Source organism: Kogia breviceps, chromosome 12, assembly GCF_026419965.1.
Source record: "Kogia breviceps isolate mKogBre1 chromosome 12, mKogBre1 haplotype 1, whole genome shotgun sequence".
NCBI classification, from domain to species: domain Eukaryota; kingdom Metazoa; phylum Chordata; class Mammalia; order Artiodactyla; family Physeteridae; genus Kogia; species Kogia breviceps.
Genome location: NC_081321.1, coordinates 41,109,999 through 41,133,192, shown reverse-complemented (window position 1 = coordinate 41,133,192; position 23,194 = coordinate 41,109,999). Strand labels below are relative to the sequence as shown.

Genomic DNA, 23,194 nt, shown 5'->3' with positions numbered 1-23,194 from the left:
AAGATCCCACATGCCGCGGAGCGGCTGGGCCCGTGAGCCATGGCCGCTGAGCCTGCGCGTCCGGCGCCTGTGCTCCGCGACAGGAGAGGCCACAACAATAAGAGGCCCGCGTACCGCAAAAAAACAAAACAAACATTACAGTGTCTACTTTTATAGGTCCGATGAAAGAACAGGGGGAGCATGGCTAGTTCAGAGGTTGGTGAGTAGGAACCCTCTACTGGCATATGCTTCTCTATGGCAGAAAAAGGAAGAGACCTACTATGGATGTGCTTATGAGGGGTCATCTAAGTATGCCTTCTTCCAGCCCTCCTTGCTCTACACTTGCAAGTGGGCTTTGGCCTGATCTGAAAGATGCGTGCTTCTCAAGCTTTAGCATGCATGTGAATCACCTGGGGATCTTGTTAAAAATGCAGATGCTAATTGAGTAGTTCTGGGGAGGGGTCTGAGGTCCTGCATCTCTAGGACACTCAAATCATCTCATTGCTGCTAGTCCTCAGACGACATTTTGAGAAACAAGGTGTGAAGTCTCTGTTGGGGAATGTTCTATATACAGAGGCAGAAGACAGCAGGCAGACAGATCAGAGTAAAGCAAGAAAGCGATTTGCAATTTATACAAATTAGATAAAATCCTGGGATGGTTTAGATCCATGGTTCTCAATGGAGGGCAATTTTGACCCCTGAGGACAGTTGGCAATGTCTGAAGACACGTTTGGTTTTCACAACTTGGGATAGGAGTCACTACTGGACAGTAAAGAGTAGAGGCCAGGATACTGTAAACACCCTACAACATGCAGGAAAGTTCCACAACAAATAATTATCTAGCCCAAAATATCAATATTGTCAAGGTCGGGAAATTCTATTTTTTTGTAGCAGAAAGAGCATAGACTTTGAAGTCAAGGATCTAATATAAGCCCTGACACTTATCAGCTGTGTGGCTTTGGAAAAATGTCTTAACTTTGCTGAGTTTTGTTTCCACAACTATGAAAGAAGGTTGACAGATTATGGGGCTCATGACCTAGTAGGACCCTGAAAACAGCAGTCTCCTTTCCTTCATTTGTACCTTAGGGTTCTTGAGCCAAGAAAGAATAAAGACCAACACAGACATGGAAGGTAGTAGAAGGACTAAGCAGATTGGGCTTCTGGGTCAAGGGGAAGATGTTCAGAGCAAAGAACAAAAAGATCTGCAAGTTAGTACTAACCACCAAGTTGCCAATAACCATGACCATCATGAAGACAATGAGGCACATGGCCTGGCCGGCCACCTCCATGCAGTCCCACATCGTCTCGATCCACTCCCCGCACAACACTCGAAAGACAATGAGGAAAGAATGAAAAAAGTCATGCATGTGCCAGCGAGGGAGTTCACAGTCCTGGTTGATCTTGCACACACACTCTTTGTAGCTCTTTCCAAAGAGTTGCATTCCCACCACGGCAAAGATGAAAACAATAATGGCCAGCACCAGGGTCAGGTTGCCCAGGGCACCCACTGAATTTCCAATAATCTTGATCAGCATGTTCAGGGTGGGCCAGGATTTGGCCAGTTTGAAGACTCGGAGCTATGGAAAAAAAAAACACAAACACAAACAAAACCCAATGAAACTCAATTCATTTATTCTTACCACATGGCTAACAATAAAAACATATGAAATTACTAAGATCATCTTAACATTTATTGAGCACCCTTGGGAAATCCCCAGGACTTTCTAACAGTATCTTAGACAAAAATGAGAGAAACTGAGGCAAAGATGAAGGAAAACAGATTAACTGCACAGGAAGTGAAAGATTTAGAACTAAGAACCAAGAATACTGCCTCTAGTCCCCTGAATTAGTCTCTGGGTCAATCTACCTTTTAAAAATCCATAAGTGAAATAATCCTTTTCCCACTGATTTTCCCCTGGCTTCTCAAGGGTCATATCAAGGAAAGTGTGATTTGTAGTGAACCAAAAGGTCAGCTGGGTAAGGATGGTGAAAATAAATCATCTGTCTCTTTAAAAAAGCAAGCATTTAAAAATTCTACATACCTCTCTTTTTGCTTGCCAATAAATAATCAATCGCTGATATGAAACTTCGTGACATGCTTGGAATAACTTGGAGGAAAACCACAACCTCCTAGTAGGGGAAGTTCCAATATGTCAAATATCTTATGAAAAAGGACTATAATGATATTAATTCAGAGGACAGAACTTTTGGTATCTGTCAATCACAAGATTTCTGTATTCTGTAATGAATGATTACAAGGTCTTAGCTAATAGCCTGAGAATTATAATGCATGAAGCCCATGAACAGAGATCATCATCACATGTCTTAAGTTAATAACTAACACGTGATGTAATAAGAATTCTGGTAGAAGGCAACAGCACTGATTAGGACTTTTTTTTTTCCTGTTGAAAACTTGAGTCTTCATACATTGTTAGCGGGACTGTAATTTGATGTAACCCTTGAGGAGGGCAATTTGGCATCACGTGGCAAAACTATTGCAGATTTATCTCTGAGCAAGCAATTGCACTTTTAGAAGGTTAAACTTATTGTATTTAGGTTAATGGTGTATGGTAAATCTTTGTACTATCCTTTGATATAAAAATAAACCTCAATAAATCTAAAAAAAAAGAAAACTTGAATCTTATGTGAGAGTTCCAAGATTTCCCAGATGTTGCTCTGTGCATACGCTGGGTCTCATATTTTTTTCCCTATTCTGTCTGGCTTTTAATTTATCAAGAGTATTAGTGGTAAGGCTTCTATCTCTTAATTCTTCATCTTACCTTCTAGATAATAAGAACTATTCTCAAAAAGTCTACTGTGGGCTGGATCCTAACCAAAGACCAGTAAGCGGAGGTTCCAGACACTTGACAAATATTTGTGAAATGGATTCAATGAGATTTCTGTTTTATAAACAGTTTCACTCTAATCCAATTCTATTTCTTAGATATGTTGAATATCCTGAAATCCTTTCCATTGCAAGTGCTTAGGTATCTTCCCAAAAAGGAGATGCTTTGTCTGATGCTTTGTCTGAGTGGGATATCCCCATAACTCAGCTTCTCAAGGGACTTAATCAGGACATCACTTATGCCTATCCATATGGGAAGCTATTTCAAGGATATCATTAACTATTCTTTCATAGGCATTTTAGTAATTTGAACACTAACTTCTTCAAACACATTTGAAAAATCTTTCTTAGCTAATGATGGATGTTCAACTACTAATTTCAATATAACTTTAAAAAACATTATTTTATTCTCATTTTTTGGAAAGGGTCACCATGATAGAAGAAATGAGTAGAGCCATCTTTGAAAAAGGAGAAATTCTTGCCATTTCAGGGAGGTTTTCAGATAAAGAAAGAGGCTCACTAGCAAATACAAACTTGACCTCAGAATAGCCCTTGGGAATCCTTCTTCTTTGTCTTTTAGATTAACCACTATTTTCTGAGGAACTTCATAAAATTATTTCTGTTTGTTGACTGATTTTAACAACTACTTTCTATATTAGGTAGTTAGCAGAAAAGTTTTCAATATTTTAGTTGCTAAGCCAATAAACAGCCAACTGAAATATAGCTAAGGATTTTTAAAAATCATCAGATTAACTTATGCAAAACTCTTTCTAGTAGCTGCAAGATAGGAAATATAAAAAGAAATTGGAGAAATATGGAATACCAATCGGAAAGATCGCAGCACCGAAAGCCCCTCCACGTCTGCTAGACTCAGTTCCATTAAACTGAGGGAGACAATAAATCCATCAAAAATGTTCCAACCTTCTTGGAAATAATAGTAGGGATCCATGGCTATGAGCTTCAGGAACATTTCCGCTGTGAAAATTCCAGTGAAAACCTAAAGAGGGCAAGGCAGTGGGTAAGAAAAAAGAAATAATAAAAAGAAAATGCCTTTATCATTATCTTTGAATATGGCATGTCCAAGAAGCCACAGGCACCAGCCTTGGCTAAATACTGCATCTGAGGACAACAATACCTGGATGTCCCCTGACCACTCCACATGATGCAGGAAAGTCTTCTTATTTTCCTCTTGAATGAACAGGAAATGTTCACATCTTTGTTGCCAGAACTACTCAATTCATATTGTTCAAACGTGCAGTTAAAAAATTATTCTAAGCAATTGAAAATATCACACAGGTGACTCCTGAAGGGTCAGCAATCATTTGAATGTGTATGCCACATTTGGGATGTTGGCCAAAAAAAAGAAAAAAATCACTTGTGTTATATTTTAAAAATACAGTATTATTCCTGATTTGACATTATGTGTCTTCTCAAACGTCAACATGTACTGCAGGCTTTCTTATTTTAAATGGTAAAAGCAACAGAACATTGCTAAAAGTGTGAAAAATACAGGAGAAACATTCACAGTCTCACCACCTTGCATACAACTATTATTTTAATGTACTCCTTTTCTTTTTTTTTCTTCAAATGCATATATATTTTGTCAGAGTTGTAAACCACAGACTACATAATATTTTGGCTTTACACTTGACTTATCACAACTCATTTCATTTATCACGTATTTTTCATTTATCATGACTCCATTCATGTCGCAACACGGTCTTCCTAATTCTCACTTTTATTGCCTGTATAATATTCTATTGGGTAAATATATCCTCAGAGAATTTTCTTATTGTTGGAGACTTTGGTGCTTCCTTTTGATTTTTTCAATATGATAGTCAATAATGTAGTAATTGTTTTAGATTTGGAGCTTATTGGGTACGAGAATGACTTCTTCCCTGTGTTACCTGGCTCCCACTTTCCTGCCTTTCAGAGCACCTTGTGTTTCCCAATGCTTTCTGTATCCTTCCCAAGGCCTTAGTAACATAACATGCAGGGAGAAAGTAAAATCCCATGAACTCTAGTTTTGACAAGACCAATACCCTCATTCTAGCCTAAGCATGTAACATACGACTATTACTGAATATTCTATTTTTAGAGGAGAGGACTTTATACGCAGCAGATTTAAAATTCATAGTAAGTTAATACTTGTAACCACTTCATTACCAAGTTTACATATGAAAGAGTTTGAGGAAAACTTTGGAGATATGGTCTGAGGACAGAATTAAAAATAGTGAAAAATACTTAGATTACAGACACTTTTGAAATACACTGAATTAATGCATAGCAATAAACAGAATGACTTGATGAAAACACAACAAAATGGATAAATGGGCTGGAAATTTTGGGGGTCCATATACATTTCTATGGTCCCTCACTTTTCTAAATTGAAGATGCAGTATTCTAAAATTGAAAGAAAATATTCCCTGAAGAGATCTGGTTAAGTTAAATCAAAGTTCATAGTGCAAGCTAAACGTCTACAAATAGAATACCACTCTGCATGAGGTCAGGATAGTAGGGGCAGTGAATCAACTCCTGTCACACGCTTTACCCTTAGCATCAGCCCATCAAAGGTTTCTCTACATAGAAACATTAACCCACTTAACACACACTAAGTAGAGACTGAATTTGCTGTCCCATTAGTTCTTGGTGAGCATACAGTAAGTGCTCAGTAACGAGCACGGGCTGACTGACCTTGGAATATCTATACTGTGGGAACTCTGGTTCCTGACAAAAGATCAATGACACAGTTATGTGGTGCTGCCCTTCAATGGGATGAAAGGCCTCCAGGCGCCTGGTAGAAATGCCTGTGACAGAGGTCGGCACCCATGTAGTTTCAGCACATAGTGTGCTGCCCTTGTTTGGGGTTTGGGTGAAAATAAATTTGTAACTATTGGAAGGAATTAAATGGAGAAGAGTAGATTTAAGGTTATCCATTTGATGCTATTCTTGGCAATGTGATATACTTCTTGAGGAGAAAAAGGAACTACAAGGGCTTCCCTGTTGGCGCAGTGGTTAAGAATCCTCCTGCCAATGCAGGGGACACGGGTTCGAGCCCCGGTCCAGGAAGATCCCACGTGCTGCGGAGCAACTAAGCCCGAGCGCCACAACTACTGAGCCTGAGCTCTAGAGCCCGGGAGCCACAACTACTGAGCCCGCGTGCCACAACTACTGAAGCCTGCGCGCCTAGAGCCCGTGCTCCACAACAAAAGAAGCCACCGCAATGAGAAGCCCGTGCACCACAACGAAGGGTAGCCCCTGCTCTCCGCAACTAGAGAAAGCCCACGTGCGGCAACAGAGACCCAACACGGCCAAACATTAATTAATTGATTAATTAATTTTTTAAAAAAGGGGAACTACAAGCAGCACATCAACTATATATAAATGTCCCTCTTGTGAATGTCATCAAATATTCACCTGAGAATTTATGTTCTAGTGCAGCAGATCTCAAAGTGTAGTCGGGGATCCCTGGGGTCCCTAAGACCCTTTCAAGGGTCATGAAATCCTTTCCCTTTTCCAACTACACATCTGTGTGAGGCCAGGTTTGCGCCCTGTACTTCAACCAAAATAATATATCATGATGCATTAAATACAGAAGCAGGTAAGAGAATCTAGGTATCTTCTATCAAACCAGACATGAAAGAGATTTGCAAAAATGCCAAACAATGCCATTTTTTTCTCAGAAAATACAGTTTTTCCCCATAAAATGTTATCTATGTAATTGTATAATGGGCATACTATTGTGATTTTAAAATAAATATTTAAGATTTTTCTTGGCTTTAATTTCAAATATGGTAAATATCAAAAGATACAACTCTCATTTTAAAAAAGCTCTTTAGGGCTTCCCTGGTGGCGCAGTGGTTGAGAGTCCGCCTGCCGATGCAGGGGACGCGGGTTTGTGTCCCGGTCCGGGGGGATCCCACGTGCCGCGGAGCAGCTGGGCCCGTGAGCCATGGCCGCTGGGCTTGCGCGTCCGGAGCCTGTGCTCCGCAATGGGAGAGGCCACAACAGTGAGAGGCCCGCGTACCAAAAAAAAAAGAAAAAAAAAAAAGAGCTCTTTAGCTCTTTTTAAGAGTATAAAGTTGTCCTAAGACCAAAATAAGATCGAGAATTCTGTTCTAATCGAATGTTCTGAATTCACGGTTAGCATGTTTCAGAGGCCTATTGGACAGGCCCCTGGGCTGCAATGCCAGCTCACCAGGCAAGGCCTAAAGTGCCCAAAGATTGTGGCATTTCATCTGGGGCTCTGCCTGGGGCTGGGGAAGGGCGGGGAGAAGCAGCACATCTCCTCTGCCATAACTGCGTCTACAAAGCTAGGCTCATTTGGGAGCCACTGGGATTTGCATGCCCCTGTCTACGCCCAGAAGGAGGCTAACCAGCTCCTGTTCTGTAGTGGATCCTCTTCCAAAGTTAATGAAATTCAATTTGATAAAAGCCCTATGTACCACAATGTAGACATGAAAAAAAAATGTGACCATGAAAAATAATGGATCCTCAGGAACTGAGTCACCCATTGGTCACAACTGAGTCGGTGACCAACTTGGCTGGGTTTAGTACTGAGACTTGTCTGGTTTTAATACTGAAAGTCCTGCATCCTGGGTCGACAGGGTGATCAACCTGATCTGGTATGCCCAGAACCGTCCCACTTTCAAAGTGAAAGTTCCACGTCCTAGGAGCCCCCTCAGATCTGTGCTTGCCCAACCAGGAGAAGACAGGCACAAAAACACTTAGCAGGTAGTAAGAATTTAAAAAGAGGTATGTGTGAGGGGCTACAGGGACACAGATAAAGAAAAATGAAAATCTGAAAAGAATTCCTTTTGTTTGAAAATCTAGCTAAGCTATAATTAAGAAACCATAACATTCATGTGTATTTGGTGAAAATGACTTCCCGTTTTTCCTTTTTTGCTTAGATTATCAGCAATTAAACTTACATGTTAGGTTAAGCTTTTGCCCTTCCTTCCATACCCCCTCCCCGCTAAAAGCCCTTATCCACACGGAGGCGGGTGGCCTGGTGTCAGGAGCCGGAGCCCAAGCAGGGCATCTGTGCAGGAGGGCAGCTTAGCATGGATTATCAGAGCCGATGCAGGCCAAGGAGAATGTCCACTTTGTGGGGGACAGCCCAGTGTCTGAGTGGGATAAGGAGGGTATTTGTGTAGAATGGCTGCCCAGCAGGCCTAAGTGGGATGGGAGGGTGTCCACCCTGGAGGGGGTGGGGGGCCCGCAGAGAGAGTTAGAGCTTAAGCAGGTGGAGACTGCAACCTCATGGGGAGGACAGCCTGGTGTGGGGTGTCAGAGCCTGAGTGGGCTGAAGAAGGCATCCATCCAGAGAGGTGGCCCAGTGAAGGGTGTCAGAGCCAAGCAGAGCGAGGAGGATGGGGCCTGGCATCTGGAGCTAGCTACAGAGCTGGGCGAGGAGAACTTCTGGGTGGAAGGACAGCCTGAGTTGGGGGGAGAGTGTCCCTGCAGACGGGCAGCATGGAGTGGAGAGTCAGCGCCTGAGCAGGGCCAGGAAGGGTGGCCTGGCATGGGGTGTCCGAGCCCGAGAAGGATGCTGAGAGCTTCTATGTAGGGGAAGCCTGGTGTGGGGTGAGGAGGGGTCCGTGCAGGGGGAAGGTCCACTATGAGGCGTTCACGTTCAAGTGGGGCACGGGAAACAAGCATGTGTGGGGTGGCCTGGCCGGGGATGACAGTGCCTGAGAAGTGTGAGGAGGGGTCCACGTGGAGGGCACTGCGTGGCTGGAGAGCCCAGCATGGGGTGTCGGAGCCTGACCAGGGGGAGAGGACACCCACACTGGAAGAGGTAACCATAGCTTTTTTAAAAAAAATCAAATAAGGGAATATACTAAAGATGGTGGCAACCAGGTCTGTTTTCGTTGGAGAAGGAGCTATAAACATAGAAAGAGGAACACTAGAATGAATCCTGTAATGCTGGATTAGAATAAGCAGTGAGCCCCTGTACTGAGAGGGCCCAGTTGGGTATATTGCGTCAACAGATCTTGACTTCTAAATGTCAGTTTCCACTAAAACAACGGGGGCTGCTTGAGAAATGGCTGATTCCAGACCTGAGACAGGAAAAAGACAAAGTTAGCCTGGAATATTTCTGAGAAAGCAAGGAAGCGATGAGGATGTGTTGAAAGGACACGGAAGCCACCTTGAAGGGACTCCTACTGGCCAAATCAGGAATGGTTTAAATATCTAAGTACATGATAGTAATGGATTAAAACCCACTGAATAAGACTGAAAACTTTGAGTCCATACAGATGTAAGTAAGTAAAGGAATAAATCAAAAGTTTAATGAAAAACAGGACATTTAGATAGCTTTAAAGTGTCTTCCTCACAAATATGTATTAATTATAAATGGAAAAAGAGTAACTGTACAGGGGAGAAGCCTGGCAGAACCTCCTTAATCATGTGATCAAGTGACCATAGGCAGAAATGAGACAAATGCAAATCATGTGCCACCTGGTAGATGTAATGAGAAGATGACAGTCTTGCTTGTGAGACAGTCCTGCAAAAGTCCAGGAGAATGGACTTGTTTGTAAAAGCACACTACAGTATTTGGGGGTGACAGGCTGTGACAGCAACTTACTCTCAAAAAATAGTTTTTTACACTGTACTTGAAACTCTTCTGTGAGATTAAGATTGTCTAAAAAACCACGTTATAAACTCACTGTTGTGTTCAAATGGTTACCAAAAAAAGGCAAGAAAAGAACCATTACGTTTATCTACTAAACAATACAAAAGTCAAGTAGCTTCCCTGGGTCCACTTTCCTCTATAAAACATGGGGGTTGGATCGAATTACCTTTACTCTTCCTCCTATTATGAACATTTTTTTTCTTATGGGGAGGAGGAAGAGGCAGGCATTGCCAATTTACAGAATGCTGTTCTCATCTTCCCTCAGAAACATCTATCCGCACGTTTGTGGACAAACACAACTCAATTCCCTGTCCCAGCTGTGGGAAAAGCCTCACCGTCCAACCACAAGAGAAGGTCCTAGTCTATTTCACAAGCTAGTCCATCCTTTTTTTGTTGTTGTTCTCTTATTCTCAGGTTCAGTCAAAGGCTGTATCCAAATCTCCAAGCCTTTTCCTAAGTATGGAGAGTACTTTTCACTAGTCCAAATACTTCTGTATAGGTTCTCAGTTTTTCCTCCCAGCTACTGATGACATGGTGTCATCCTCATTTTACAGATGTGAAACATTTCCGGACAGAAATCAATGGCTTATTTAAGGCTAATATGTCCAAAACAGAACTCCTGATTTTAAACTCCACCCCTGTTCCTTGCTGAGTCAACCCCATTTCCCCCTCGGTTACCAAACTTCCCCAATCTAGGCACCGTTCCTGATTTCTTTCCCTCAACCCTCATGTCCAATTCACTGGCCAGTCCAAAGTATCCTGAACCATTCACTGTTCTCCATCCCCACTGCTAATCAGACATTACTTTTCCCTTGAAAACTCTGCCCCCGGAGTGCTTTCTCTTTTTAGAACTTGGTTCTGGTTGGCTTGGCTCAGGAAGTCCCTGAATATTAGCTGCTGACCTTCTCCTCTCTCCCTCTTCTTCAGTGGTGCTTCTGAGCAAAGTCTTCTGAATGCTCACGACTCTAATTTAGGTTTCCTTTTTTTTGGCGGGGGTCGGGGCTGTGCTGTGCGGCGTGCGGGATCTTAGTTCCCCAACCAGGGATGGAACCCGTGCCCCCTGCAGTGGAAGCAGTAGAAGCAGTGGAAGGGTGGAGTCTTAACCACCTGACTGCCAGGTAAGTCCCCTCTAGATGTTCAAGAAGCGAAAAATAACGTTATTTGCTGGCCTGGTCTGAGGGCAATTCTGCTGGTAGTATGTGAAAAGGCCTCTCAAAATCCCTTGGAAATCAAGGACTGGTTCTGCGAAAAGCAAGTAAAAGTAAAGACTTTGAGAAAAACAAAACACTGCAGGAAACACATCACTGCCACTACCATCAAGAACAAAGCTGATCAAGTCATATTTTTCATTACATAACTATTGGCTAATAAAATAAAGCTTCTATCTAAATGATATTGGTGATTGGCTCAAAATGCTGCTTGATGGCCAAGCCCCAGGGTCAGCCAATCACACAGCAAGCCACCTTCACAGGCCTTTCAGAGACAGTTAACAGATTTCCTGGGTAGTCTATGAGGGTACCCTGTTTCAAGACTCTGGGTATTTCATTGAGCTGTACATTGCTGTAGTGAGTCTGAAGTGTGTCACTAACTCAGACATAAAGGTTGGAAAGACTACAGTATCACCTTGGATGTGTACTAGGGAACATCAGCTGTAAGGACTAACCAGTATGTGTTTTCTGAATCAGCAGTCAAAATGATATTATAACACTTTAATAGTGTATTAGGACTTAAGGTAGAAACTCTGTGTGTGTGTGTGTGTGTGTGTGTGTGTGAAAGAGAGAGAGAGAAATACCAGGCAGAGATCATGCACAAATTAAATGGTAACAACTAGATTTGACATGCCTATAGTGCAGCTCCTAAGGAATAATGCAGCCAGATGACCTAGAGGATTCTTTCCAACTAACTTTACAGTCGATCAAAATTCAATCAACTCCTGATTTTTGTACTAAAGAAGTAAGACAGAAAATCCCCAATTACAACTACCTGACTTCACAATACACAATCTACTTTTTAAAAACTGCATACTTATCTTCTAAATAATATAATCACTTAAACCAACGTTAAAGTAAATTTAGCACAGATCAACTAATGGTAGAAACTGGCTGACACTCAGAAGTTGGACAGGAGGGGAAACCGGCCTAGAATTTAAAATTTCCCGTGGACAGTCCCCATATCGATAATTAAGGTATGACGGTGTGGGCAAATTTATCATTAGATTTAACACCCTGAAAGAGCGCCCCTATTTTGTGGTGGTTGTTACTGAAGGTGAAAGGGGAAGCGATTTGCTGGAGTAAGGCAGGAATTAATGTGAGAAACAGAATGAGAAAGAAATCCACAAGTCCTTGGCTCAGGTTGCTGAAACCAACCCACTGTACCATGCCTCCCATTCTGTCGCCAACAGCTCCTAAATGACGTTTTTAAAGTTCTGCAGAGAGAGGAAACAGCCAAGGGATGGCAACAGTGAACAGAAGCGGCGGGGCTGCGGCATATGTGGAAGCATTTGTCTTCCAATTAACTGTTACTTTCTTTCCAACTAAACTCCAGCTTTCAGTCTCAGAAAAAAAATTCCTACAGGCAAACCCCGTCCAGATGGTCAAACCAGGAGGCCGTGCTCCATCTTACCAGATTTCCTACAGTCAAGACATGTTCAAACTGTGGCGTCATAGGATGGTGCTCCATTGCCATAAACAGTGTATTCAGGACAATGCAGATGGTGATGGCCAGGTCCACGAAAGGGTCCATAACGATCAAGTTTACAATCTCCTTCAGCTTTATCCAGTAGGGGTGACACTCCCAGATGAGGAACGTGTTGGCAAATTTATACCAGCACGGCGGGCACTTTCTCTGAGACTCTTCCAGCTCTGTAGTGAGTAAAGAACAAAGGTAAGCCCCTCAGTCTCGGGGAGAAAACAAGAGGGTTGGACTTGCTGGGTATCACTGCTATTAACACAAGAAGGAAGGTGGCCAGGGAGTGCCGGCTTTCCTGAGAGGTTCCCTCGGTTTTCCTTCTCTCGAAGGCAGAGAGGAGGCATGACCAGTGCCAGGTCACATCCCAGTTAACAAGGATCTAGTTATGAACAAAACTCAATCCACCCGTTTGGGAAGCATAGCAACCCTGATTCAACTGGCTTCCACACTCACAAGTGTACGATCTCAGGCGAGGTACTGCGTCCTCTATGCTTCTGTTGCCTCATGTAAAAGGGCACTGACTTTCAGGCTATAGGACTAAATGAATCCTATAATCCTCCTCCATTGCTTACAGATTAAGTGGTTGATAGCAGACAACACAGGGCCTGGCACAAGGTAAGTCCTCAATAAACGGTAGGTATTTTATTACACATGGTATCATTAAACTATTTATTATCAGAGAAGTAGTCAAAAGCACACACACTGAAGCCAGACATATATGGACGTAACCAGCTCAGGCAATTGCTAACTGTGGGCCTTTGAGTAAATTACTTCAGTCTGCTGTGACAACTAAATGAGCTAAAACATATATAAAGTGCCTCAGAACACCCCAGCATACAGCAAGTGCTATGAAAGCATTTGCTATTGTTCTTTATGTTCTTTACAGCAGAACCAGCATTGTCAACCAAGCCACCACATGGACCATCTGTCTTAGGTTCCCAAAGATGTATGAGTTCACAATGTGAGGTTTGCAATGCAGTCAGGAACAGAGGTTGCATTCCTTCCCCTTCGCTCCTTCCTTCCTCTTTCTCATCTCTGCTCTTCTCTCTTTCTCCTTCTCTTGCCCTTTCACCCTTTCCCACTCTCATCCTGTCTTTCTCTATCTTCTTCGTCTCCCCGTCCCTCAGTCTCTTTCTTCTTTCCTTTTTGTTTCTCTCTTCTTTTGTCTTCTCCTTTTCGTCTCTTTAGTCTGTCCCTCTTTTAAAAGCAGGACCCATTTTTTTCCAACAAGATCTTATGTGACCCCCAATATGTAAAATAGACAAATCAGGAGCTGCTCTAGTTTAGGCAGTAAGAGGAGCTTGGAGTCCAGGGCAATCCAAGTCTTCCCTCCCTGAGGTACTACCCCAGGGTCCTAGGACTCTGATAAACCCAGACTGACAATCACTGGACTTGATGAGCTCTAAGGTCGCTTACAAAGCAAAGATTAGAAAGGACAATTAGACACTAAAGGCAGAGAGCCATTCAGCTCCAACAATCTAGGCGTGAGCCCCTCGGTGACAAAAACCCTCCTCAAATTAAGTATGAAATATAATAGCTAGCATTACAAAAGTCCAAGGACCTTGATCTGGAAGGATGTTCTTGAAGAAGTGTAACTTTGAAAACCAGTCAGCATGATAATCCTTAGAGGCCAGGTCTTGGCTCTGTGGGGTTGGATATAACTGCATCCGCTACCACCCTGACCCCACTCAAATCCACTAACAAAATCAAATCATTCAGGGAATAGAAAAAAAGTTTCCCAACATTTCATTAAGAGCAAGATGGCTGCTTTCAATCAGTCTACTTTCCCTTTTTCCAACCAGCCGGATGGTGCCCATGGTGATGGCTTTATTTTAGATGGGGTGCCTTGGTTGGGCTTCTAATTGGCTCCCTGGTTGCTAAGAAAATGGTTGCCTTGGTTTTTCAGATTTAAGGGCCACAGTAAGCGACACGTGGGAGTCTGCGTGGGAAAGGAAGTCTGTGAAGAAAATTTGCTTTGGTTTCTTCCTCATAGAACTCCCTCCCTTCCCAAGGTAAATTTAGTCTTCTTCCCAAAAAAGAAAATTGAAAAGGTTCTCTTATTTCCATAAATTCTTATAGTACATATTTGGAAATCTGGTTCCGTTCCTTTTTTTAATCTCCTCCTTTCTCCAAATGTCTGCTGTTCACCTGCACTTGGAGGCTGAAGCAGCAGACTGTTCACGTTTCTAACAGTTGACACAATTGTAACGTTTTACAATGAACTAGGCTCCGAGTCCTTGCCAGACAGACAAGGGTAGGGTTTCCCTACCCTATGGGGCACCAAAAAGGGATACTAGATGATACTCGTTTCCATTCCACAAAAACCAAGACAATATGGAGCTTTAGGAGCTAGAAGAGATCAGTTAGGTGTATAAGGAGGTTTATAAAGTGACTCACAACTCTGCACACCGTTACTGGCCCTACACACCCGGAACAGCAAAGTCTGGGTGAATGTGTTAACATATGGGGGTGAGATGTCCAAAAGTTTGCGGGGCTCCCCTTAGTTTGCTCCTGGACATTTTCAGAGAGAACCCTGGGGGCACTCAACCTTGGGGGCACTGGGAGTTGTAGTCTCAACCTTGGGGGCACTGGGAATTGTTTTCAGAGAGGGCCTCATGATTCCTCCAAGATGGTGGCCTTTGTAGACCAGGAGGTTCCTGAAGGCCAGGGCTTCTCCCAGGTCAATTCAACAACGTGCTAAGCATCGGGACTACGTTGACGAACAAGAATTGCCACCCTCACAGAGCTTATAGCCGCACCTGGAAAGGCAGATACCAGGTAAGTAATTGCACTGACACTTTTGAAACGGTTTCACCTGAGAATCAATAATGCTAAATACCATCACTGCTTCCTCATTCTTACTTCAACCCTCTCCCCTTCTCCCACAGCTTTACTGCTTTGAGGAGAAGACAGACCACATTACTCTCTGCCGACACCCCATGCCCCGTCCTCTGAAATATCCCCAAAGCTTATGGCTCTGCTGATTGTGAATTCCGCTGAGTTTATTGGATCCTGGTGAGCATGCTTGCAATAGGACAGGGGTGAGGCAGAGCAGGCAGGATTATCTCATTCTTTACAGGATTCTGGAATTCTCCACTGTGGTTTCTAAACCATTAGATAAGAAGCCCGCTTCTTTGGATTAAAATAATGTCAAGAGTTTCCTAACCGAAGGCTGAAAAGCAGAAACAATTATTCATTCAGTGTTGGCTTTCCCTGTTGCAGCAATTGTTAAATACAGAGGGAACAGTGGTTAAATAGGAATGGATCTTTCTTAATGTCCTTTAACTCTCTCACATCATTCAGCTCCAGCCATTCATTGTCCTTTGATTACAGCAGTTCTGTCTCATCAGCTTTAGCAAAGGGAGTCAAATCCTAGGAGACAGGATGGGAGGATGTGTGAGCAGGGAAAGGCAGGACAGGTACTAAGGCCTCCGAAAGGACTCCTGGAGCCCCAGTACTCCTCCCCAATTCCAAGCACAACAAAATTCAGTTCAGTACACATTTTTTTGAGCATCTACTTCTGCCAGACCCTGCGCTAGGCCACCGAGGTAACCAATAAATCACTGTTGCATTGCATGGATCGTTCTCCTGCTCTGATGTTTTTACCAGGAATAAAATAGGCCTGTTGGAGGCTGTTCGTTTTTCTTTCTCAACTGCTACAGATACTCAGAGAAATCTTGTCTTGGTCTCCAAGTGAAGAATAAAATTTGCTAAGGTTCTTAAGCTAATATTGATATATCTTATCTTGGAATTCTTATGATCTGCAGTTACTTACCTGTTACCTCAAAGTATAAACTATAAAGCTTAAAGATGTTCTATCAGACAATGACCTCAGTGGGAATTAAAGAAAACAGGACTAAATGAAGCTGTTCGGGAGCTGAAAAATAGTTAGTTCAGTATTCTTTTTACGTGATACATTCTCAAGATTAGTCTAGGTTTAGTCTAACTCCTTGCCCATATGTGCAGATGTAAGTATTCCAGGGGAGTTTCGGGTTCCCTTCTAGGGATTCTCCTTTCACCACAGATGCCCGCCCCCCTCTCTCTCTCACACACACACAGAGACTAGAAGTGGTATGTGGCTTAAATGACTCAAACAACAACAACAACAACAAAAAACCCACAAAAAACTTGTTCCAAGGACACCAGAGTAATTTAAGTCTCCTTATCTCAGGGACTCAGATTATTACTGGATTAGCCTGGGTGTGTGGATTCTGAAGAATGGCAATCAGGAACAGTACGGATCTATAATGGGACAACTCAGCTAAATCAACATGAATCAGATGAAGAAGAAGCGTGCAGAATCAATCAGAATCTTGTGAGAGAAAACCTGGTCACTGCATCTACTGCCAAAGAAATCAAGAAGAGCCTGGAATACAGACCACAGTCGGACAGAAAGCAGACAGTTGCGAGGGAACTGAAGTGTCATGGGAAATCCTCAGCTTCTCCTCAGCAAGCCAGGCTGTGTCACGGAGGAGCCACCTCCTACTGAGTTCAGGCTCTGACAGCTACGCTGCTGCAGGCACGCTGTGATTCAACAGCGGCTGCCCTTCCCCTGGGCACAGAGCACCAGCGTTAGAAGGGTTTCAGCTTACCTGTTCACACGTGCAATATATTTATGGGTATATGGGGGTGTTTAAAGCGAGGCAGAATTAGGTATAATCACAATGCATGGTACATTTGTCCTTAAGGGAAAACCAGAAGATCTGTAACTAGCTAAAAAGGAAAAGAGGAAGGTAAGTTTGGTGGTTGAGGGCACGAGGGGGGGTTCCATCATTTTCTATCATCACAGTTCTTCCGTCTCTGTTCCCCTCTGCCTCACGTCACCCTATTGGCTCTTCTTGGTGATGATTACAGAGACTTCTTGAGGTCCTCTAACTCACTCTTATGTTGTTCCTTCATACTTCTTACCTATCTGTGTACAGTGCTGGCAGCGGCTTTGAAGTCCTTCCTGGATTCTCCACATGTAGATCTGAAATGCTGGTTTCTATAACCAGCAGACTCTATTCCTAAAGCTCAGAGACAATTTTTGCGAAACTCAGACCAAGGGACTATATATATTATCACGCGCACTACATATTTATAGCTCAGCAGCTTGGACCAACATCACAAGGCACATACCTTCTACCAGTGTATTTGTAACAACACTCAATATACTGTTGATCCTGTCCTTCCGCCCATAAGAGGCCAATTGGTCCATGGAAACTAAGAGAGATCCAGGGCCTTTCTTCTTAATTTCCACCTCGGTTGTAGCCTGAAAAAAAACAGCAAGTTGGGTGAGTAAAGTCTTATAAACGCTAAGGCTGGGCCTTACCGGATATAGTCTAGAGTGAGGGAGAACATATGCTCTTCCTTAGATCTTTTTACTTTGATCCTACAATCGTATTCACCTCAAGAAGTAGAATGAAACGAGTTGGCCATGGATCATCCTTAGTTCCACAGATGACAAGACCCAGTCGTTTAAGTGTATATAAAATCTACAGTGAACCCAAGAGTCTGGCTGGGATCCAAATACCTCATCTGCTCAATGTAAGCATAGAGTAGAAAGACCAGATTCCCCTGGAAAGTGCCATCAGAAGTAGACCCTGAGTTCTCCTGTCCTCCTCTCATATCCACAGCGTTTGGCTAGAATTGGACCACATGATAAAATAAGTCAAATTCACCTGTCCGTGAAATTTCCTGAAGGGCCAGGTCCCTGACCACACTGAGTATTACAGACACCGTTTCCCTCACTTGTAGGAGCACCATCATTCTACCAAGCTGTCACTTCCAAATGCCAAACCTGGGCCTAACTGAACGTTAGCAAGTAGAAGTTCTACTCCAGATCTCCTCCAAGCCACCGCAAACAAGAATGGTAGGTTTCGCCATCTTAATTAAACACATTGCCTCATATGTCTTTTTACATTTATCTTGCCTTTTTACATTTTTATTTTATCGGTTAACCTGAAATTTTCAAATTCCCAACCAAATAAAAAGGGCAGAAAACACCATCAGACTGTTAAACAAAATACTTTTTACACGCTCCTCCTTGGGCAATACCAGTATGGTAGAGTACGGCAAAGCGTTTCTGAATGTCCCTTGCTTGCGCTGTTTGTGCCAACCTGAATATTCGACATCAGATCAGGCTTAATGGGGTGGCTTAAAACCTAGCTTTCTAGTAACCATGCTGTCCACTGTACCACGTCATCCATACAAACTTAGCTGCTCCTTCCATGTGAAGGTAAGAGGACAGAGACAGTCACCACAGGACAGGGAAGACATGTGTTTGTATGAAGCTAGAGAAGTATCTGTCTGATCGGTGACAGAAAGTTTTGAAAAGAAAATAATCGTCTCTGGAGAGTTACATCAGAAAACCTTTCTATTCTTACATATATTTAGATTTTAAGAACTGTACTGAAGAAAGTTCCTGGCAGATTACAATTTATCCCATTATAGTGTTTTATCAAATAGTTCCACTGATTCAGAGATTTGGTTTACCTTAGGGTTTTGTTTGTTTTGTTCTGTTTGTTTGGCAAAGCTACAGAAGAAATGGAAAAGAAAAAGAACTGGTTTCCTCGGGAATTCCTGGATGCATTACTATACAAACATCTGTATTTGTAAGAATGACTTAACCATTAGCTCAGGTCAGGATACGGTATATTTCCTTGAGAAATCACTTTTTGCTACAATTCTCAGCCTGATATTCATGACATTTAATAAGTGAGATTAAACTACTATATTTAAAAAATGACAGGACTTCCCCAGTAGCGCAGTGGTTAAGAATCCACCTGCCAGTACAGGGGACACGGGTTCAAGCCCCGGTCCGGGAAGATCCCACATGCTGTGGAGCAACTAAGTCCAAGCGCCACAACTACTGAGCCTGTGCTCTGGAGCCTGCGAGCCACAACTACTGAGCCCACGTGCCACAACTACTGAAGCCCGCGTGCCTAGAGCCCACGCTCCACAACAAAGAGAAGCCACCGCAATGAGAAGCCTGCACATTGCAACGAAGAGTAGCCCCTGCTCATTGCAACTAGAGAAAGCACACGCACGGCAGTGAAGACCCAACGCAGCCAAAAATTAATATAAATAAATAAATAGATAAATTTATTTTTAAAATGACAATCATCTAAAAATGAACACAGAAGTCCCAATACAATGGACATTCTTATTTCTGACATTTATTGATTCTAGATTTTTATTGAACTGCCCTTCCTCAAATCTACAATAGATAGATTTTATAATGCTGACCCCCGAGGTACTGGAAGATCTAATGCACTGGCTGGTTCATCAAAGAAGGATGAAACTGCACTTAATATGGCTTTGGTATTAGTGTAGCTTACTGTCTTCTGGGCATGCTGGATATAATAAGATATAAATTCTTCAGGCTTTAATAACACCAACCTTAAAAAACAAAATTAGTGAAAATGCTATCTAAAAAGACCTAGTCAAATCATTATATTACATTTGTTGACACCTATTCAAAAGATAAAACAATTTTTAGCTTGGATTAAGAAAATCCACAAAAATTAAAGAAAAATAGAACAATTACTATTTATCTCTTTCTATGTAAAATGAAAGTAAAATATAGCAGGGCTATGTGGAGACAACTTCTGAAATATTAAAATTTGTTCCATAATCCATAATATATTATAGAACTATAATCTATACTGTACAATTGCTTAAATTTTAAAAAAGAAACAAATGAAAGAAGATGCTGAGAAATGAACATTTCAAAGCCCATACTTAGGAGATTTTAGAAGGTAAAAAGAGAAATCTATTAATTTTCTTTTTACAAAGGCAAGAGCATTTAGCATAGATCCAAATAACTGGTTCCATCAAATGTCTTGGTAATATTAAGATATTCAGAAAAATTCCCACATATTTGTAAATTAAACAACAGATTTCTAAAGATCTGTGAATCAAAGAGGTTTGCACAGGGAAATTTTTAAAACTACTTTAACTGATGACAATGAAAGCACAATACATCAAGATTTACGGGATGAAGCTAAAGAAATTGTTAGAGAAAATTTTACAGCTTTAAATGTTTATATTAGAAAATTTTAAAAGATATAAGATCAATGCTCGAAGCTTCTGCCTTAAGAAACTAGAAAAAGAGGATCAAATTAAGCCATAGGTAAGTATATGAAAGGAAAGAATAAGAATGGAAATTAATGAATTAGTAAATGGACAAACAACAGACAATCAAAAAAGGTCAAATGCTGGTTCTTTAAAAAGATTAATAAGATTGATAATTCCCCAGGCAAGATTGATCAGGAAAAAAAAGAGAAAACACAAATTATAATTTTCAGGAATGAAAAAATAGGATATCACTATAAATCCTATAGATGTTATTAAGATAATAAGGATATGTTGTGAATAACTTTATGCCATTTCATCTTGGATGAAATAGACAAACATATCCAAACACAACTTATAAAAACTGACATAAGAAGAAATAGAGGGGGCTTCCCTGGTGGCACAGTGGTTGAGAATCTGCCTGTTAATGCAGGGGACACGGGTTCCAGCCCTGGTCTAGGAGGATCCCACATGCCGCGGAGCAACTAGGCCCGTGAGCCACAGCTACTGAGCCTGCGCGTCTGGAGCCTGTGCTCTGCAACAAGAGAGGCTGCGATAGTGAGAGGCCCGCACACCGCGATGAAGAGTGGCCCCCGCTTGCCACAACCAGAGAAAGCCCTTGCACAGAAATGAAGACCCAGCACAGCAAAAATAAATAAATTAATTAATAAACTCCTACCTCCAACATTTTCAAAAAAAAAAGTAAAAATAAATAATTTTTTTTTAAAAAGAAGAAATAGAAAATCCAAATAGCCCATATTACTTCAAGAAATTATAATAAAGAATATTATCACAAAGAGAACTCTAGGCCCAGATGGGGCTCCACAAGTGAATTCTATCAAATGTTTATGGAAGAAATAATACTAATTCTACACAAATTCTTTCAGAAAACAGAGGTTAAGAGAATACTTCTCAGCTTCTTTCTTAAAGTGAACATAACCCTGATACTAAACCTGACAAGAACATTACAAGAAAAGAAAATTAGAGATCAATATCCCCCATCAACAGAGATATAAATCCTTAACAAAGTATGAGTAAATAGAATCCTGCAATATATACAAAGGATACTACATCATGACCATCAGAGTTTATCCCAGGAAAGCAAGGTTAATTTAATACTAGGAAAAACGTCAGTGTTATTCATCATGTTAACAGAATAAAGGAGAAAAACCATATGATCATCTCACAGATGCGGAAAAAGAATATTTAACAAAATTCAACACCTCTGCATAAAAATAAAATTTCTCAGCAAGCCACAAATACAATGTAGCAGTTTCAGTCTGACAAAGATCATCTATGAAACCTATAGCCAACATCATGCTTCTTGGTGAAACATTAAATCCTTTTCCTCTAATACTGGAAACAAGGAAGGATGTATGCTTTCATCAAATCTATTCAATTTTGTATCTAATGTGTCTTAGCTAGTGCAATAAAGCAGGAAAAATAAATTAAGAGCATAAAGATTGCAGTTGCTGTTACTCACAGAAAATATTACTGTGCATGTAGGAAACACTATGGAATTTACCAAAAAAACCCAAAAAACAAAAAACCCTCCAAGGCGAATAGAACCAATACATTAATTTATCAAGGTCATGAGATATAAGGTCAATATACAAAAATCAACTGTATTTCTATATTCTACAACAAATAATTGAAAATAAAAATTTTAATTATACCTTTTACAATAGTATCAAATATCAAATACCAAGGAAAAAAATCTAATGAAAGATGTCTAAGACCCCCACTATAAACTATACAACTTTGCTGAGATAAACTTGAGAAGACTTAAATAAATGGAGAAATATACCACATTCATAGATTGGAAGACTCAATATAATTAAGATGTCCATTCTCCCCAAAGTGATCTATAGATTCAGTACAATCACTACCAAAATTCTGTGTTTTTTGAAAAAACATATACATATATTTATGTATAAATTTTTGTGTGAACACCTTTTTTCCTGGGTATATACCTATGAGTAGAATCTCTGCGTCATCTGATCACTCTGTTTAACTTTATGAGGAGCTGCCAAACTGTTTTCCAAAGTGCCTGCACTATTTCACTTTCCAACCAGTAATGTTGGCTATTGTTTCTTGTGTCAGACTATGACCAATTGAAGGGAAGAAAACCTGGAGCAGACTCTCGCCCATGTAAAGCAGCTTCATCGTCACTTTCCACCTAGAATCTGCTTGGGATTCTGTGAGGTATGTCTCTACTATTGGCTCAGCTGCCCAGTTCTCATCACCTGGAAGGTGGGAAGAAGGTGTCTTCCTCCAAGCATGCTGAGACCCAAGGACCAGAGGAAAGATCACATACTCATTCTCTCCCCACCCTTATTTATTCGGGTCATTTTTGGGGTGGGGGGGTGGAATGAAGGTGTATATTTTTATTTGTTTTGTTTTCTTTCATTTTGTTGGGGAGGGAGGAGGAGAACTAACAACTTTTTAAAGTCAGGAGCCTCTCTGCCTTTTAAAAATTCAGCCCCTAAGGAGCCTTGGTGCAAAACTATCAGTAACAGAGGAAGCAACTGAGAACCTTAATTACTTTAAACCCAATACAAATTTGTTGCATTTCTCTTAACTCAAACACAAAGTTTATTAGGCATTTAGCCACTGACTTCCAACCTCCTAAATTGTAGCTGTCCTTCTCAAAGAGATATTCTACCATGTCTGCAGATGGCAGGTTCTGCCCACATTTCTATAGATATATCCAAGGAATCTCAACTTCTTGATTCTGAACTGCTTTCACATGGAAATACATAACTGGCAACTTACCAGCCAGTCACCTTTCTTGGCACTAAAATTTAGAGCATTTTAGAAGTGGCCTTAGGACCTAGCCATTTATCTCCTGTTCAAGTCTTTCTAAAATTTTTGTAGTATTCTGCTTTAAAATATTGTACAATAATTTCTCCTTCTCAAAGGATCTTTGGACTCTTAGAAGAAATCCGACCCTCTCCAAGTCAAGCAATTCAGCAGAAATCCCACTGTCT

At 41.4% G+C, this 23,194-nt stretch overlaps 1 protein-coding gene across 5 annotated transcripts in view; it reads right to left on the bottom strand.

The window, feature by feature from the left end:
- Positions 1 to 23,194, bottom strand: part of SCN8A (sodium voltage-gated channel alpha subunit 8) — a 177,954-nt gene that overhangs the window by 32,007 nt on the left and 122,753 nt on the right. For all 5 annotated transcript variants that reach the window (XM_067009311.1, XM_067009312.1, XM_067009314.1 and 2 more), the window contains exons 13-16: positions 17,268 to 17,400; positions 12,084 to 12,322; positions 3,648 to 3,821; positions 1,200 to 1,556 (exon numbers count right to left, since the gene is read on the bottom strand). In XM_067009311.1, coding sequence (XP_066865412.1) covers positions 1,200 to 1,556; positions 3,648 to 3,821; positions 12,084 to 12,322; positions 17,268 to 17,400 — 903 coding nt within the window. The remainder of the gene's footprint in view (positions 1 to 1,199; positions 1,557 to 3,647; positions 3,822 to 12,083; positions 12,323 to 17,267; positions 17,401 to 23,194) is intronic.